Consider the following 20106-nt stretch of genomic DNA (forward strand, 5'->3'; position numbering starts at 1 on the left):
GAATTGCAATTTCCATGCTTCCGCAGCCCGTGGAAATGTAGAGAATGCTTGTTTGTTTGTTTTTTTACAGCAGCTGTTATCTCCCTTGAAGGAAAACCAGAAAGGCAGGGAAATCATTCCAACCAGGTTTTGTCCTGATGACCGTTTGCACGGAGAACATGACAACTGCTAATCTACCAAAAGTTGTCCAGTCCTGACAAGGGTCGGTCTTTCTGGCTGTTTCGAGAGTACCCGATTTCAAGACACCTGGACATTTATGAAAGCAAAGCACGGACCTGCCAGGTTTCTCAGGCGCCTCCGTTCGCTTGTTAGGGGAAAGGGATAACCACAACAGAGCAGAAAATACCTGAAGGTTTTTCAGGTTGTTCTAAAAGTCACGGGCTGAGCGGAGATGACAGCTCGATGTTTATTCACTTCTCAGTCCAAGAAAACAAGCACTGGTTTTGCCCCAGGGACCTTTCGCATGTTCGCCAATAGTGATATCCACTACGCTACAGAAACCACAAAAGGAGTGTTTAGCTCCCGTTGCCTGGGCCTCGAGAAAAGCAAATCTCATGCTTAAACGTTTGGCACCAGGACGGGGGCATGGCCTCAGTGGTATGGCGGCAAACAGATAGTCGAGCGTAACAATGACGAGGTTCAGCATTGAAAAGCACTTGAGCAACCGTTGGAATGTCTTCACCATCTATCCTGAATCTGAAGCGGTCCTGAACTTTGTCTGTCTTTCTTTAAAACCAGGCCGCTAGACGGATGGCTTAAACTTCATCTTCAACCATGTCATCAGTCTGCCAATGTCCTCCAGCATCCATCTTCCTTCAGGAACAGACTTTGTTGTAATAGTCATGTCATCCATGAAGGCTCTGAAGTCATCCATGAAAAACATAATTCAAATTCAAGTCCTTGAATTACAAAATAATTCATTTCTTTGTGTTGAGATCAAAAAAGAAAAAAATCATTTAAATTCTAAACTGTTTATGAGGTTCAGTGTGGTGAATAGGCAGTTGTACACAAATAGGCCAGCAATGTCATGCTCAGGCCATGATTTACGACTACTGAAATAATTCCATTTACTATATTCTACAAAAATCAAACAGATGCTCAAAACATTCAGAAAAAATGGGGAAATAAAATACCCTCAAAAATAATTTTTGATGTGTCCAGCCTTATCCTTCCCGACCTGGCCACATACATTTGCATAAAGTTAGCATATTTGTACACTCCCACTTCCCAAAGTGTTTATCCAACAATACATCATTAAAATCATCTTTTCTCAGAACATATTCACTGGGATTAATTTGCACTGAATAATATGATGTGTAGTCATTTTTCATAGTCATTGAATTCTATTGCCCCTTTGTTTTATAAGTAGTGTTGAAAACAATGAAAAAGTGGTAGTAAGTTGCCTTTTATGAGTTATACAGAGACAACTGTTGGTTTGTATCCTTGAATTGTGCTGTTGAACAAAAAATAGGGGACAAATGCCCTATTGTTTATTTTGGAAGCAAAAAATATGAATAAGTTTTCAACGGCTGCAATTCCAAGACGAGATGTCTGATCCAATGCAGAGAACAAAATTTGTCATTTCAGCATTTCTTTAAACTGAATGAAATTTGATTGTTTTACTGAATTCTTCAGTCAAGAGCTTCGGTTACTTGGTGCTGATTAATTTTCTATAACAGTAGCTCTGACAACTGCAAGGCAACTCACAGGTTTCTGTACAACCCTGGTACCAAAAACTTGGAACGCTTTGTAAAATGTTCATAAAAACAGGATGCAAAATTTTGCAAATCACAGAAACAATATAATTCATTGAAAATAGTACAAAGACAACATGTCTCATCTCATTATCTCTAGCCGCTTTATCCTTCTACAGGGTCGCAGGCAAGCTGGAGCCTATCCCAGCTGACTACAGGCAAAAGGCGGGGTACACCCTGGACAAGTCGCCAGGTCATCGCAGGGCTGACACATAGACACAGACAACCATTCACACTCACATTCACACCTACGGTCAATTTAGAGTCACCAGTTAACCTAACCTGCATGTCTTTGGACTGTGGGGGAAACCGGAGCACCCGGAGGAAACCCACGCAGACAACATGCAAACTCCACACAGAAAGGCCCTCGCCGGCCACGGGGCTCGAACCCGGACCTTCTTGCTATGAGACGACAGCGCTAACCACTACACCACCGTGCCGCCCTCAAAGACAACATGTAAAATATTGAAATTGTATTATTGTATTTTTTTTTAAATCATGATCATTTTGAATGGAAAGTCAACAACGCAATTCAAAGAAAGTTGAGATTGTGTAAAAAAAGAATGGAAAAATTGTGTAATGCTGAAAAAAACTGCTGGCACATCTCACAACTAATTAGGTTAACTGGAAACAGGTGGGTATTAAAGTGGGTATTAAAAGAGCATACCAGAAAGGCCGAGTCTCTCAGAAGTAAAGATGGGGAGGGGTTCGCCAGTCTGTGAAAGACAAATAGTGCTACAATAACTTTCAATATAAAATTGCAAAGAATTTAGGGATCACATCATTTACTGGACATAATGTCATTAAAAGATTCAGAGAATCCAAAGTAATCTCTGTATGCACGGGACAAGGACAATAACTAATCATGGATGCTCCATGACCCTTGAGCCCTCAGGTGGCACTGCATTAAAAACAGACACGATTCTGTAGTGAAAATCACTACATGGGCTCAGGAACACTTCTGAAAACCACTGTCTGTGAACATAGTTCATCAATGCATCCATGAATGGAAGTTAAAACCATATACAGTGGGGCAAAAAAGTATTTAGTCAGTCACCAATTGTGCAAGTTCTCCCACTTAAAAAAAGATGAGAGAGGCCTGTAATTTTCATCATAGGTATACCTCAACTATGAGAGACAAAATGAAAAAAAAAATCCAGAAAATCACATTGTCTGATTTTTAAAGAATTTATTTGCAAATTATGGTGGAAAATAAGTATTTGGTCAATAACAAAAGTTCATCTCAATACTTTGTTATATACCCTTTGTTGGCAATGACAGAGGTCAAATGTTTTCTGTAAGTCTTCACAAGGTTTTCACACACTGTTGCTGGTATTTTGGCCCATTCCTCCATGCAGATCTCCTCTAGAGCAGTGATGTTTTGGGGCCATCACTAGGCAACACAGACTTTCAACTCCCTCCAAAGATTTTCTATGGGGTTGAGATCTGGAGACTGGCTAGGCCACTCCAGGACCTTGAAATGCTTCTTACGAAGCCACTTCTTCGTTGCCCGGGCAGTGTGTTTGGGATCATTGTCATGCTGAAAGACCCAGCCACGTTTCCTCTTCAATGCCCTTGCTGATGGAAGGAGGTTTTCACTCAAAATCTCACGATGCATGACCCCATTCATTCTTTCCTTTACACGGATCAGTCGTCCTGGTCCCTTTGCAGAAAAACAGCCCCAAAGCATGATGTTTCCACCCCCATGCTTCACAGTAGGTATGGTGTTCTTTGGATGCAACTCAGCATTCTTTCTCCTCCAAACACGACAAGTTGAGTTTTTACCAAAATGTTCTATTTTGGTTTCATCTGACCATATGACATTCTCCCAATCCTCTTCTGGATCATCCAAATGCTCTCTAGCAAACTTCAGACGGGCCTGGACATGTACTGGCTTAAGCAGGGGGACACGTCTGGCACTGCAGGATTTGAGTCCCTGGTGGCGTAGTGTGTCACTGATGGTAGCCTTTGTTACTTTGGTCCCAGCTCTCTGCAGGTCATTCACTAGGTCCCCCCGTGTGGTTCTGGGATTTTTGCTCACCGTTCTTGTGATCATTTTGACCCCACAGGGTGAGATCCTGCGTGGAGCCCCAGATCGAGGGAGATTATCAGTGGTCTTGTATGTCTTCCATTTTCTAATAATTGCTCCCACAGTTGATTTATTCACACCAAGCTGCTTACCTATTGCAGATTCAGTCTCCCCAGCCTGGTGCAGGTCTACAGTTTTGTTTCTGATGTCCTTTGACAGCTCTCTGGTCTTGGCCATAGTGGAGTTTGGAGTGTGACTGTTTGAGGTTGTGGACAGGTGTCTTTTATACTGATAACCAGTTCAAACAGGTGTCATTAATACAGGTAACGAGTGGAGGACAGAGGAGCCTCTTAAAGAAGTTGTTACAGGTCTGTGAGAGCCAGAAATCTTGCTTGTTTGACCAAATACTTATTTTACTGAGGAATTTACCAATTAATTCATTAAAAATCCTACAATGTGATTTCCTGGATTCTTTCCCCCATTCTGTCTCTCATAGTTGAAGTGTACCTATGATGAAAATTACAGACCTCTCTCATCTTTTTAAGTGGGAGAACTTGCACAATTGGTGGCTGACTAAATACTTTTTTGCCCCACTGTATAAACAATATTCAGACCCACCACCATCTTCTCTGTACCTGAGCTCATTTACAATGGACTGAGGCGAAGTGGAAAACTGTCCTGTGGTCTGATGAATCAAAATGCAAAATTATTTTTGCTGCATCCTCCAGGCTAAAGATGAGATGGACCATCTATCCAGTTTGTTAATAGCACAAAGTTCAATAGGCAGCATCTGTGATGGTGGGGGGGGGGGGGGGGCACATTCGTGCACATGGCATAGGTAGCTTGCACATCTGGGAAGGCAGCATTAACACTGAATGACATATACAGGTTTTAGGGCAACACACTACCAATGTCTTGTTCAGGGAAGGCCTTACTTATTTTAGCAAGACAATGTCAAACTGCATTCTGCACACATTACAACTATATGGCTCTGTAATAAAAGAGTCGTGGTGCTAAACTGGCCTGCCTGCAGTCCAGACCTGTCTCCCAATGAAAACAGTTGGTGCACTATGAAATGCAAAATACGATAAAGGAGACTCCAAACTCTTGAGCAACTGAAATCCTATAATCAGGCAAGAATGGGACAACATTTCTCTTTCAAAACTATAGCACTTGGTCTCCTCAGTTCTCAAACATTTACAGAGTGATTTTAAAAGTAGAGGTGATGCAGCACAGTGGTAAACATGCCCGTCCCAACTTTCTGAAATGTGTTCCTGGCATTGAATTTAAAATTAGCATATATTTTTCAAACAATAAAATTTCTCAGTTTCAACATTTGATATGTTGTCTTTGGACTGTTTTCAATGAAAGAGAGGATTTCCATGATTTAAAAACCAACACATTCTATTTTTATTTATATTTTACACAGTGTCCTCACCAGAATTATTATAGTTTTGAAATTTTCTTTTTTTTTTGTTTTTTAGTTGTTTAGTTTTTTTTTTTTAATTTCAGCTGAGTTTCTGATTCATTTTACAAGTGTATCAGTAGGTTTAGCTTCATTTTATGGAATTTTGGTTTAGTTTTTAATTAGCATTAGTTTTTCAGGTACAGTCACAGATATCCCATAATAACTAGATAAGCCACAAGCTATTTACTGTTTAGCTGCTACTTACATTGTGTTCTCGACTACATCAATGAAAATAGGAATGAAATGAAAGTAGGTGTTTTAACACTGAAATAATGCTTAGCAGTAATGAAAAATATGTGACAAAGAGAGTTTGTGATCACACTCAATATGTCAAACGGGAGTGTCGATGAGCATATATATCACTGGCGGCTCGTTAATAGGGGCGATTTGGGCGACGCACTCCCAAACAGGGAGGGAGGGTTTTTTTTTATCTACTCCTACTACCACGGCAACAGTAATGTCATTGTCCAATCAGGCTAAGGTCGCGCCTGGTGTAGCCACGCCCTTTTGGGGCGATTTCTGTCAGGTTCAGATTTGCCCCAAAATCTCCCATTGACACTAATGGTACGTACGTTTTTTTCAAAAGACATGCTCCCAATGCATTTTCTATTAGGTTTTATGTGCTCGCACAAGCAGTGTGCTTATGTCATACGCCTGTTGCGCCACGCAAATGTTGCCAGATTAGAGGCGAAGCGAGGCAGTATTGGAACAAGGAGACCAACTGACTAATAAACAAGTCTGTTCCTCTGACAAAGACAGAATTCATCATTGGACCATCAGATTAAAACACTGATGTGCTCCTGTCTGAGCTTTCCAGGCTCCACTCTTCTGTTTCTTTAAGAGTCAAAGCATGTCAGGACTTTGGACACACATTTTCAACAGGTTCCTTTGATTCAATTAATGCCCTGCTCATATCCATCCATCTTCTCCGTCGGTCAGCATCTGTCGGGATCCGATAAAATGATAAATCTTGCCTTGTGTGTTGATGGTTACTACATCCAGGTGCACAACAATATAATGGCATGATGGAAGTCTTGCTGAAAGTAAAAACTTTCTTTGATGGCTATATTCCTTTCGATGCTTCGCCGTCGTTCCTCGTTGTTGGCTGTGGTAGACTACTGGTAGTTCATGTCCAAAATGGTGGCTGCGTTTGTCGTGACGTCACGTGGGAAGGGTCTATATTCAACATCTTGAAAGAGGCTAAAAAGGAGCTCAAGAGGAGTTCATATGACTCTCTGAGCAGATCGGGTTTACTTTTCAGGTTTACTCTGGACTACATGTGCAGCAGTGCAGTTGTAGCCTGCCTTGTTTGCGATTTTAAAAATACAGTAAATCATTTGATAAGCCAAAGCAATAGAGTGGAAAGTTTCAACTTATGTTTGCCTTGGATAACTTTGCCTAAAACATGGTGGTGTATACTGATTTTTTTCCCAGAATGTTTTGTGTGTCGGTGTAACGGATGCCAGATTGTTAATGTATCTCAGTTCCATAGGCTACATGGTTAGGGGATCTTTTGTCCTCATTGCTTGGGCCAGATCAAACCATTAAACAAGCTTCAATTATTCTTACTCTTGCCACATACAGGATTTTTTTTTCAAAACTGATGATATTCAGTTCAAACACTTAAAAGTAATTTCAGGAATAGATCTCATGTGATGTGTAATTCACCCTCTCATTTAAATATGGCGGAAATGTTTAGGCGCGCGCTTTGCACATCACGGACCTCTGTGATTTTAAAATTCTGCTCCGGCCCTGATCATCTCTGCCCCTTTTTCCCTGAGCAGCAGGGTTTGAAACTCCAGCTATATGCCGCCACATAGTGCGCTTGTCAGTCGTCAGCAACTTTGTTGCTTCGTTCATTAACCGCAGGTTACCGCATCACTGATTTTACCTGAGACGTTAAAGTATGTTCTAAACAATTCTAACGTCAGAATGTTTATGCAGGTGCTCATGGGAGTTGTAGGCGCGTAATGTTACATTGCAATGCGTTTATTATATCAGATGCCTTCAGAGAAAACTACAATTAAAATATATTATCATACCACAGAATAAACCACCCGCCAAAGTGGCTAGTGAGACTAAAGTCATTACCCGCCAAAGCCCAATTTTACCCGCATTTGGCGGGTGCTAATGTAAAGCCCTGATTTTATATGTATTCTAAGAGAATTTAAAAAACTTCAAAAAAAAATTAAGCTTTTTAGAGGCACAGATTTTAACTTATCCATGTATGAAAGCAGTAACATCATGCATAAGTCACACATGGATCCTTGAGCAGGCTATAAACTGGTATTAAAAATGCAGAAATAGTGTTGGGAACAGCGTTCTCCTGTCTTTTGTATGGTTTGTACTGTCTTACCATCAGCTCGATGCAGAAAGTTGACGAAAGTGTAGCCGCGTGAGGAGAAGGTCTTCTTGTCCCTGCACATGTGGACAGAGTGAATAGGTCCTGCATGGCTCACCATCTCCACCAACATCATCTCGGTGACATCAGGGTGCAGATCACCCACATACAGTGAGGTCATTGTGGAGTTTGAGTTCATTTTACCTAGAGAGGGAGAAAAATCAGACTTTCAGTGGTGGAGAAAAGCAAGGAGACCAACTGAATGATGGACAGAACATTGTCAGCATCGACACGGTAACCACCTGTTTTAAACAGACAAAGCTGAGGATAAGTACACTAAAATGCATTTCTCGATGGAGACTGGAGGAATCGTAAAACGTAAGGACCTAAAGGCTGAAGGTGGGTTTCCCAAAAGCATCGCAGCAAAAAGATTATCGTTAAATGGTAGAGCAAGCAGCACAATGCACTCTCTCTCTCTCTCTCCTAGTGAAGAATGTCTTAGCGTTAAGAGGCTTTTGGGAAACCCAGCCCTGATCAGTATGAAGGTAAAGAAGAAGGAATGAGAATACACAGTTATGAGATTAGTGTGTGTCGTGTTAGTAAACTATTAAAACTTAAAAAATACAAATCACTCAGTTAGTACAAGGTGACTTACTACGAAGGAGAAGATTATACCGCTGATAGTTGCTGATAAATTGCTGATAATCGCTGTTACTCGCTGTGAAGGTTTGTGTCACTCTGAAGCTCTGTGTGGATGTGTGGCTCTTATATAGCTGCAGATTTTGAAACATAACTAATTAAACTGTTTTCATTTAAACTAATTAAACTGTCTGAATCATGTGAGCTGGGTTTTCTCCTAAACTTTAGGGGGAAACCCAGGTCATGTGACCAGGTGCCATCAGCTCCCTGAGAGAGAGAGAGAGAGAGAGAGAGAGAGAGAGAGAGAATCCTGATCACTCTGTGTTGTTCAGTAGCCCATTCAGTGTTCTGTGTGGGCGGCTTTGCATCTTCTCTCCCGGACCGAGAGCTCATAGGCTCGTCAGAGTGAAGCCATCTGGCCGCCATCTTACCCCTCACATCGCGTGGATTTGGTTTGTGTGTTAAACCGTCATATCCGATCAAACTGGCCCCAAGACAAGTTTCTCCTGACTTTTTTCCCACTGCTATAATTATTTTTACGGATATTATTTCAGTTTATCTTTCTCTTACAGTCAGGTCTGAACAGTATTCATTTGTCACATAATTCACTGTCACAATATTCATGCAGCTTGTGACCAATAAATGCTGTTAAGACCTGACTGTGAGAATGAAGTGAAAATGGCAAATAACATGAGAAATATTCCTGTTTCAACAACTGTCCTAAACAGAAAGGAAGGATAGCCTTTGTGTTGGTATTTAGATAGATAGATAGATAGATAGATAGATAGATAGATAGATAGATAGATAGATAGATAGACAAACTATACAAAACAGAAAAATAAGCTGAAATAATTGATTGAGTTTATTTGCAACAAAGAGATAGACAAACTAAAAATTTACAAGTGCATAAAGCATAAAAACAACAAAAATACAAATGAAACTTAATAGAATGTAATTGATATTTTAAAATATAGTTGCAGGATAAAAACGCAATTAAGAGAAAACAGTCTCTTATGGCATTTCCATTGCGGTCCTACAGTATATATTGTTAGTCACTAGATGTGATTTGTCGATGACAAAATTAAAATAATATTTAAAATCACAGAATCATCAAAATATTATAATAACTGATTAAACTGAGTATAATGAATATATAAAAGTTGCAAAAATTATAAAATGACATAACTCAATCAATATTATTTAAAAATACATTTAAGGTGTGTCAAACAGTAGAAAAAATATGAACAATCAGAATCAGAAGCACTTTATTGCCAGGTATGTTACACACACGAGGAATTTGACTCTGCTTCGACTTAGCTTTCATAGTACAGACAGAAAAAAGTACGAGAGAGCAAAGTCCCGTGGCAGCCATCTGCGGCACCATCTTGGATGGAAAACAGGAACAAACAGGAAAGTCAGAAATAAAACATTAAGAACATAAGCGTATCAACTGAATATAATTACAACTAAAAAGTAAAAAAAATGTGCATAAAAAAACAAATAAGCAAGTTAGCATAAGATTGCGCAACACAGATTAGAATATAATATCACATGTCTAGCATTGTTAAGTATAAATTAAATACAATGGACTAAAAGAGATATCACATATAAACTGACAAATATCACAAATAAAATTAAATACAAAAGTGAGTGTAAATAAACTCTTGTAAACTAGGATAAAATGAAAAAGGGTAGAAAATGAAAGGTACCAAATGCCAAGGGGAAGAGAAATTCGGGCAAGAAGACCTGGAAAAATGAAAAGATTAATAAAAAATGAAGACACTATTTTCACTATTTTCAATTTCCTGTAAAAAGTACTCCTTGACCTTAAATTTGAACAATTTTGAATCAATAATTTGGGTCAAGGAGGTAGAAAGTGCATTCCAAAGGGTTTTTGCAACATGACCAAAAGAAACTTTACCATTTGAATTTACTCTGTTTATAACAAAATTTGATGCACTTCTCCTTGTCTGGTAATGGTGATGCTGGTTTACCAGAGTAAAGCCCTTGTACATATAGCTAGCAGCATTGCCCAGAACAATTTTGTGAGTGTGTGAGAGTATAATTTGATCTACCCTTTTTTCAACTGGAAGCCAATTTATCTGTCTAAATTCTGAAGCAGCAATATGAGAACGAGGAGAGAGGCCAAGAACAAATCTTATAATTTTGCTTTGCAAAATTTGAATTTGTCTCTAGAAGTGAGACTTTTATACCACCAACAACAAGAGTAATCGAAGTGACACTGAATCAAAGCCAAGAGTTTTCTCATAGACCCAGTGAGAAATTTGCTTTGCCTGAACAAAATTTTAGTCTAGATGTACCTTTTTTGATCCAATTTGCAGCCATTAGATGACCAGTAAGACACTGGTCAATTTCAGCCCCTAGATATTTAACAGAAGATTTAGGTTGAATTTGGACCCCATTGCAAGTTACACAAAGTGCCGAATTTTGAGATTTTTTAAAATGTTTTTGTACTGTATGCCATATTGATTAAAATTAAAATAGAAAAATGCTTGAAACATTTTAGTTTATGTGTAATGAGTCTATAATATATAACATTTTCACTTTCTTACATAACTGATGGAAAATATTGAACTTTTTCACAATATTCTAATTTTTTGAGATGCACTAGTATATCCTGAGGAAACTTCGCCGGTTAAATTTTCGGCAGTCCTGAAATAAATCCACATATATAGTAGTCTGTACACAAAAAAACTGGTAATTTAAGTGTTGTTTAGTAAAAATAAATAAATAAATAAATAAATAAATAACACTTCAGGACGATTCTGAAGGAGAGTGGTTACCCACTCTCCAGAACAGGTTTATTTCTAAAACAAAGTTGTATTTCTCTGAGAAAGGTGAGTTTTGTGCGGGAAAAACTGGAGCTAGCTTGTTGGCTAATCCGTCAGAGGGTGCGCTTGCGCTTCAGCTGGGAAACAGAAACACGGCGCGTGAGGCAGAGCTTCTCTCAAAACTGCAACTTTTTTTTTCCCCTGAATAAGCGTCTATTATGTTTTCCTCAAGGAAAAAAAAAAGTTTTATACCGAAAATACTCCCATGTTCCCGCAGACGCTTCCTTCAAATGATAAACTTTCCCTCGTCCGGGTGATGATGAAAATTCGTCTTCAGATTAGCGTCTTCACCACTCATTTCCTCAGGCACTGCCACGGAACGGGACGGGACAGATCGCTCGGGCGACATGTCAGTAAAATTAATTATAGTTTTAAAAGAGCCATTCATGAGTTCAAAAAACGATCAGAGACTGAACTGGAAAAAACCCAATAACAGTGAAGAGGAGCGCTATAAAGATATGTAAGGAACAGGGTGGCTGGACAGTCCGGCTTTTGAATGCCCTGTCCGGCATCCGGCGCAGCATCAAGCTGGACGCATGTTGCCCTCCATTTTGAGGCACTCGGCTTGAAGAGCGGAGTTCTAAAATCTTTGCTGGGACACAATACAACGTAACGTATCTGGTCTAACAAATGATTGGCTAAGAGCGGTGTCAGATAAATATCTGCTATATCATTGGTTAAAAACAACAAGGCTCCATGTGCTGCTACGTCATATGTATGCCGGCTTCATTGACAGAAAGTTAGCATCATGCCAAAACGTTCAATTCATCTCATTATCTCTAGCCGCTTTATCCTGTTCTACAGGATCGCGAGCAAGCTGGAGCCTATCCCAGCTGACTACGGGCGAAAGGCGGGGTACACCCTGGACAAGTCGCCAGGTCATCGCAGGGCTGACACATAGACACAGACAACCATTCACACTCACATTCACACCTACGGTCAATTTAGAGTCACCAGTTAACCTAACCTGCATGTCTTTGGACTGTGGGGGAAACCGGAGCACCCGGAGGAAACCCACGCGGACACGGGGAGAACATGCAAACTCCGCACAGAAAGGCCCTCGCCGGCCATGGGGCTCGAACCCGTACCTTCTTGCTGTGAGGCGACAGCACTAACCACTACACCACCGTGCCGTCACATTCAATTCAGAATGGACGAAAGAGCATGAGTTTATGTCAAAAAGCAGTCAAGACTCATTCCATGGCTTCTGCAAACTTTGTCGATGTGATGATGTAAGCAGTAAGGGGAAAGCGGCCATTGAACGGCCTGCGGATACGCAGAAACATAAAAGCAATAAACGTGCAGCAGGTGCCCCCTCAATGAGGACATTTTTTCGTGAAGCTTCATCGCCCTTGGATAATAAAATAACTGCTGCTGAGCTGTGTAAGGTTTACCATGCTGTAAAGCATCACCAGTCGTACAGAAGTGTAGACTGAGGCGTGAAAGTGGACTGGGAGATTTTCAGTGACTCGCCCACAGCAAAAGGGATCACTTGTGGCCGATCAAAAGCCAAGGCATTGTGCGAGAACGTCCTCGAGCCCTATTCTGTACAGTTACATACCGACTACATAAAAGAAAACAACCTACCCTTCTCTGTGGCAACCGACCAAGGACGTGTTATCCTAATGGGCTTCCTGGGCAGCTGCCCAGGGCCTCGGAGGTAGCGAGATCGGAAAATATGAAACGATATTTTCAGAAGTTTTGATCATATTGATAACATGTTTGATGCATTTCGCCACCCGTAAGGAAGCCCACCTTGTCCCGTCGCATAAATTACCCGTCATTGTCAATATGATCACTGTCCACCATGTCTTCACATGCTACGCCAGCTTGAGTTCAATGATTTAATTAATGACTTCGCTTTCCAGAAAAGTAGGAAAGTGCCCTTGTAAGTTGACCCATGGCTGTCAAACTGAATGCGCAAAGCTGTGTGCCGCTGCTGTTTGGGACATTACGTGTGTGAAAGGATGAAATGTTTCACATAGCCTAAAATTTTGAGATTTATTTCTGAGAAGCAAGATAGTTTTCTTTGTCATCGCTCTTTGTTTTCACAAGTTAAATGTCACCTGGATTCCAAAATGAAAACAAACGGTTATATACCAAATGAATGTTCTTGTTCTGAATACTAAAGAAACTGTTGTAGGCCTAGGTTATGTTCTTGACATGTTGTTCATTGACTCACTCATTCAAAGGCTTCTTGAGGCTAAACTTTAGTTAACCAGACTTGTTAACCGTGATGTCTGATGGATTTTTTCACCATGCAATTGCCTATTTCACCATTGCTTTTTCTCGATTAAATACCGTATTTTCTGGACTATAGAGCGCACCTGTATATAAGCCGCATCCGCTCTATTTAAAAAAAAAAAAAAAAAAGATATACAAGCCGCACCGGGCTATAAGCCGCAGATATCTATGTCGATATTTACTGCATGTACAGAATGATTTTGTACTGTAAATGTACATGTATGTACCTGAACAGATTCTTTCCGAACAGTGCCTTTTAACACGGCAGCAACTTTGCTGATTAAAACGGAACAGAACCAAGAGAAAATAACCGGTATTTATTTACCTTCATTTCTCCTGTGTTTGAAACCACAAGTCACTTTAATCATCTTCGCTGGATTTGAAAATAATTACCAGTTAGTAATTTGTCGTGCGTGTTCTATCTGCTAAAGATCTGCTAATTCTTCTTTGCATTGATTTTTCGTCTATCTTATTTTTGATTCTACTTCCGGTTAGAGCGCCCCTAGCGGTGGAAGAAAAATCCACAGAATAGCCGCACCTTTGTATAAGCCGCATGGTTCAAAACCTAGGAAAAAAGTAGCGGCTTATAGTCCAGAAAATACGGTAGGTGTTGATGGATATAAAGTTTTATCATTCAATAGTATTTCTAATTGTGCCACTGTCATTATTTAAGTTTCTGTGTCTAGTTAAACAGGCACGTCTGAGGGGGTGAATTTGCTGAGCGCAGTTGACAACAGGCGGGGGTGGGGCCTCAGGGGGGTGTCTGCCCAGGGCCTCGGCAAGGGTCAACGCGGCCCTGCAACCGACGCCTCAAATAAAGGAATGACCAAGTGTTTTCCCATTGTGGTAAGGTATTTTCGCTTTGATGAAGGCATCCAACATGTCCTGTTGGATTTCTATAGTGACAGCAACGAAACGTCAGAGGCCATAACAAACCAGCTGCTGGCAAAGCTGAGATATCTGGCTTAGACGTGAAGAACATGTCTGCATATGCAGCAGACAATGCCAGTGTCAATTATGGCAAACATAACAGTGTGTATCAGAAGTTGAAACTGAGCCAAAAAGACCTGCAAACTGTTTGGCCCATATTCTGCATAACGCAACCAGATATGCAGCAACCAGATATGCAGCAAGCAGCCTTGATTTTGATGTGGAAAATGCTGTGCTGAAGGTTTACAGCCATTTCAGCATATCAGCAAGCAGAACAGCGCAATTGAAGGAATTCTGTGAGTTTGTGGAAGTGGAGGAATGCAACCTGCTGCAGCATGTTGTCACCAGGTGGTTGTCCCTGCTGCCATCCATTGACAGAATCCTGAAATATTGCAAGGCCCTGACCAGCTACTTCCAGAGTGTGGGTGAGAGGGAATGTGCCAGAATTGTGTCAAGATGTTTTGGAGAGGAAAGAAATGCATCAGAGACATATTTTCTGTTTCTCAGTCATGTTCTGAAGGTGTTCTCTGACACAATTGAAGCACTTGAGGCAAAATCCTTCAGCATTACATCTGTGTTTAAGGTAATGACTGAACTAAAACAAAAGCTAGAAATAAGGATGAAGGACAGGTTCTTTGGGTTTACTGTTAACAGCAAACTGAAGCAGCTGCCCCCTTGCCAGTCAAAAAAAATGTGAAGCACATTTTCTCTTTTTTTATGAAAGAGCAAAGAAATACATCACTGAAAGATATGACTTCTCTGACACAAGCTTTCATAGCAAAGTGGCCAAGCTTGGCCTCACAACTGCTGTGCCATTTGAAGACTACAGTGCTGCTGTCCAGGCCTGCAATCTGGACATTGATATGGATGGACTGTATGAGGAATATGCCATGGTGGAAGGTTCCTTCAGTTCACCAGAAATGGAAGGTTGCCACAGTGAGGAATGATATTTGAAACTGTTTTCCAAAGCAGATGTACCACTTGTGAATCTCAGGAAGGTCAGCGCCTATATTTTCTCCATCCCATGCAGCAATGCACACACAGAACGTGTATTTTCAATGATGACAACTGCATGGAGAAACGAGAGGAATCATCTGGATGTGGACAGTGTCAAGGCTGAGCTGCAAGTGTGTGTCAATTTCACTTATCCCTGCGCATAGGCCGTAAGGTGAACCTCGAAAAGTCCTTCCGAAAAGGGATCCCGCTCCGACCTCTCCGAACCGCACACGCTTCAGTTCATAAAAGAGTTGTGGTAAGATTACAACAAAACAGTTCGCGTCACAGAATCACGCTGATTTCTTAAAGCTCATTTAATGAAGAACTAGTATCTCCAAGGCGTATGTACATATTCGGCAGACGTAATAACACTTTGACTTGCAAGAGGTGCCACGGTTGAAACGTCATCAGACTGGACGAATCGGGTAGCTGGTAGCTACCAGCTGTGCTAGGTAAACAGAAGCAGCATGGCAGCCACCGGAGTAGCAGTGCTATCATCCAGCAGTACCAAAGAAGAAGAAAACTTGGCCGAAACTGTTGAAAAAAACTAAATCTTCGACACGTAAGACTTGTTATATGCACATATCTTCTGTGAAGCATGAAAAAAAACAGAATTTCACCAGCATACGGTGGAATACTTACCGAAACAGCCTTCGGCAGTGGCTGGAGTTGAGGATGAGTGCAGACACGTATCCAAACATTACAAACACTGTCTTGACTTGGATTTTGATAAAATTTCCGAAGACGCGGCTTTCCATCCCACATGTTACCAGAGGTTCATTGACAAGCGTGAAATTGAAAGAGCAAAAAGGCGTCTCATGCGAGAGAAAGAGCGGGGAGATGATAAACAAGACCCCCAGACCAGCAAGGCTATCCCTGCAACAGTGACTGGCACGACTCCGACAAGGAAACTTCGTTCCAGATCAAGCCTGCCCATCTCGAGCTCTGGCCCCGTCCTTCCTGCCATCTGTATAATATGCAAGAAAACCTGCAAATATGTCGTCAAGGCTGGCAGACGACAAAAAGAAGCTTTGTCAAAGACACAGACTTTAACCACAGGTAAGCTAAAAGGCATCTCACCCTCATCCCCCACTACACAGTAGGTAGTCTATGCAAATGCTTCCCATCCCCCAACGCGCGCACACACACACACACAGAGTAGTTGAATGACTATCTACACTGCTACTGACTGCACACAATCTCCTTGCATTTGTCTAATTTCTAATTTTTCACAGGGACGGGCAACAGGACATGCATCATTGACATTACCAAGGTGTCATCAGCTCTCGGAGCCAGTGTGTGTTCAGCCTTGATTGGGATACATACATTCACTGGTTGTGACTCCACAAGTGCCTTTTATGGCAAAGGCAAAAGGAAGACATTTGCTGTGGCATGTGAGAAAGATGTCTACCTGAAGGCTTTCAAAAATCTGGGGACTGACTTTAACTTGGACCACTCAACATTTGCATTACTTTGCAAATATGTATGCCATCTCTATGATCAGCCAGCTGCAGAAAATATCAATGAGGCTAGGTACAAGGCTTTCTGTATGGCATCGTCAGCCTTGCCAGAATTATCTATCCCCCCAACAAGTGATGCCCTCCACCAGCACTGCAAAAGGGCAAATTATCAGGCTGCAATCATGAGGTCATGTGTGAAACAAAACATTGGCGCTTCATCTCCCGCTGGATATGGTTGGCATCTGGAAAATGGAAATCTACAAGTGACATGGATGACAAGAAATCCAGCCCCTGACACTGTTCTGCATGTGATACACTGTGGTTGCAGAGGGAGTGCCTGTGAGACAAACAGATGCTCCTGTGTCTCTGCAGGACTCTGTTGTACAGACTTGTGCAGGTGTTCCAGCTGTTCGAACACAAAGGAAACAGAAGAGAAAGAAGACGATAACTGCCCTGACACTGACAGTGAGGAATAGCATGTCATGTGGTTTTTACCTCTATTCTATTCCATTGATATCATTATTCATTTTATTATGATGTTTATTTATATATATGTATACAAGTTTATGCCAGTCAATGTATACTTGTTATGATTGTTTTTATGTGTTGTATATAGTTGTGAGTGAATAAATGAACAAATGAATACCTGAATGTTCCTTATCATTGATAATTAGAATTATTTCCATTTATTGATCAAAATGACAAAATGAAAGGTCACTTGCATCATTGTTCTTTGTGCTATAAATAAAGCACTATTTAGAATCAATTTGGCCCACTTTAGAAGGATATTTTGGGAGATTCCTTTATGTTGGTTACATTTGACAACACCAGGTAGGCTGTCATTTTTCCAGTTTGTTGTCGTAAATCGACTACGCAATTGGTATAGCGCGGTCACGTGATAAAAACGGCAAGAAAACAAGAAAAGCATACATAAACTTCACATACTAAATCTTGCACTCAAACATAACAACACACTGCATCTTTTAGCTTCCACGGACGTTACAAGCCTTGTTCGACTAGCATCGAAATGCTAGGAAACAAACATCTTATTAATTGCCAGAAAACTGAACTAAACTATCAGATTTTGCCGTAATTTCAACTCATTATGTTCAAACACAAATACATAGGCTACTTACAGACATAAATCGTCCAGAGCTCAAGTGTGTAAAACAAACAACAATGCATGATAGCGTAGCGTTGTGAAGTCAGACTCAACAATTTAACAGGAAGTGGAACCCATACATCCGATAGTGCTGTTGCACATTAAGTCCACTAGGTGGCAGCATCCACCAGACCAACTGACCAAACTACATATAACCCAATACCCTTTACAGAAGGCAGAATACCATAGTAATTTATCGATATGCCGCATAATGTCCTCCTTTTTGGTGTTATGGAAATGGTCACCCTAGTAAGTAATGGGGGTAAAGTTGAGAAAATAAGGAGGTAATGGTGATGGGGGTCAGGAGAAACTTGTCTTGGGGCCAGTTTGATCGGATATGACGGTTTAACACACAAACCAAATCCACGCGATGTGAGGGGTAAGACGGCGGCCAGATGGCTTCACTCTGACGAGCCTATGAGCTCTCGGTCCGGGAGAGAAGATGCAAAGCCACCCACACAGAACACTGAATGGGCTACTGAACAACACAGAGTGATCAGGATGCTCTCTCTCTCTCTCTCTCTCTCAGGGAGCTGATGTCACCTGGTCACATGACCTGGGTTTTCCCCTAAAGTTTAGGAGAAAACCCAGCTCGCATGATTCAATTTAATTAGTTTAAATGAAAACAGTTTAATGAGTTATGTTTCAAAATCTGCAGCTATATAAGAGCCACACATCCACACAGACCTTCAGAGCGAGTAACAGCGAGTTTCCAGAGATTATCAGCAACTTGTCAGCAATTCATCAGCGAATCTCAGCAGTTTACTCTTCTCCTTCGTAGTAAGTCACCTTGTACTAACTGAGTGATTTGTATTTTTTAAAGTTTTAATAGTCTACTAACACAACACACACTAATCTCATAACTGTCTTTTGGGTCATTCCCTGCCAAATCAACAAGAGGTTATGCTCGACCATCTCAGATTTCAATGAAATTTGGAGGGCTCAGAGATACTATTAAAAGAAGTTAATCCACAAAACTTGAGCTTCCTATCAATAGTTTCAGAGATACAGGCATTTGAATTTTTCAATTTTTTTTGTTTTTTGCTCAAAACATACATAGTTCAAAGTGCAATATAATCTTTATTATGCAAGACAGAAACCTAAAATTTTGCACAGAGAGACTCAATGTCTTGTACTACAAGCGTCAACTTAGAATTTCAATGGTCATTGTATATTAGATGGTGATTTTAACAAGGAAATTAAAAAGACAAATTTGCATTTTTTGCATTTTTAACTCATTCTGGAAGCTTGCCTGTGGCAGTAATGCTTAAACTAAGAATGTTATTCAAATCTACACAGAAATATCTACCAATTTCAGTTTTACCAAGCCTCCAGTATTCCTAGTTTGTCTGTAATAGGGTTTTGAAATTCGCCGATTTCTAAAACATGCCATTTTCAGTAGCAAGAAATCCAATGTGGGATAGCAGTTAGGAACTTGTAAATTTTTTTCAGTAATCCCCAAGACCCATATTTTATATTTCCAAATTTTTGTTCTGTGTCTCTCGAGTATTTTTAAACTACAGGGGTTTAAAAAAATCCATTTTCACCAAATTCAAATTTTTGATATATTTTCATATAACTGACATTTGAGGGTTAATAAATGCTTCAATAAGGCTCAAGTAGGTTAGGAGACATGTTTCTTCCTCAATTTTAAATAAAATTTCAATTAATGCTTAGTATTAATTATTTGTAAATTGATTTTAATTTAAGACTGTGTAACATTAGCAATCAATGACCAGCTATTGTGTACCAGTCAACAGCCAGCCTTATCAATATCAACACAGCACAATAGGTGACCTTTGATACCAGAACAGGTGACTCGTATCTTATAGTTTTAGAGTCTGTAAACTGCATACTTGTTCAGATAACATTATATTGTTTGGATTATATTAAATACATTGTAATACAGAGCACTGAGAAAATTTACCAGTGTTATTAACTGAATGTGTTTCTTTGCAAGGATTGGATATTTTGAATAGTTGACTAGGGAATTTAATTGTAGTTGCTTTCAATTTGAGATCAGTATAAATGAGTTTGTTCTTAGACATCTAGAAATGGCTGAAATTCCTCCCTGTTCTATAGGAATTGGACTAAAGAAAGATTCTGACTGCCATAAACTAACATACAACAGAAATTGTAAGTTAAATACACTCTCAGTATAGTTTGGAGCAAATTTCATTAATTAATAAAATTTCATTTTAGAATGTAAAGTTTCTTCTACTCGTTGCAGC

General features: G+C 40.3%; 1 protein-coding gene across 1 annotated transcript; it reads right to left on the reverse strand.

Annotated features, from left to right (window-relative positions):
• Window positions 1-2421: 2421 nt before the first annotated feature.
• LOC132901301 (polyadenylate-binding protein 1-like 2) lies at window positions 2422-17919 on the reverse strand. The gene is made up of 3 exons (XM_060943609.1): window positions 17850-17919; window positions 7608-7796; window positions 2422-2470 (listed from the first exon to the last, which is right to left on the reverse strand). The coding sequence occupies exons 1-3, from the start codon at window positions 17896-17898 to the stop codon at window positions 2439-2441; spliced, it is 270 nt and encodes an 89-aa protein (XP_060799592.1). The 5' UTR covers window positions 17899-17919; the 3' UTR covers window positions 2422-2438.
• Between the last annotated feature and the right edge of the window lie 2187 nt (window positions 17920-20106).

The sequence above is a fragment of the Neoarius graeffei genome, chromosome 17, assembly GCF_027579695.1.
Source record: "Neoarius graeffei isolate fNeoGra1 chromosome 17, fNeoGra1.pri, whole genome shotgun sequence".
In the NCBI taxonomy this organism is placed as follows: Eukaryota; Metazoa; Chordata; class Actinopteri; order Siluriformes; family Ariidae; genus Neoarius; species Neoarius graeffei.

Bases quoted from the DNA above. Each gene is read 5' to 3' on its own strand.
- LOC132901301 (XM_060943609.1), bottom strand. From the start codon at position 17,898: ATGCATTGTTGTTTGTTTTACACACTTGAGCTCTGGACGATTTATGTC. The intron at 7,797-17,849 runs GTAAGTAGCCTA...CTCCCTCTCTAG, and splicing joins GCTCTGGACGATTTATGTCT to GTAAAATGAACTCAAACTCC. The intron at 2,471-7,607 runs GTAAGACAGTAC...TGTCTTTCACAG, and splicing joins CTTTCTGCATCGAGCTGATG to ACTGGCGAACCCCTCCCCAT.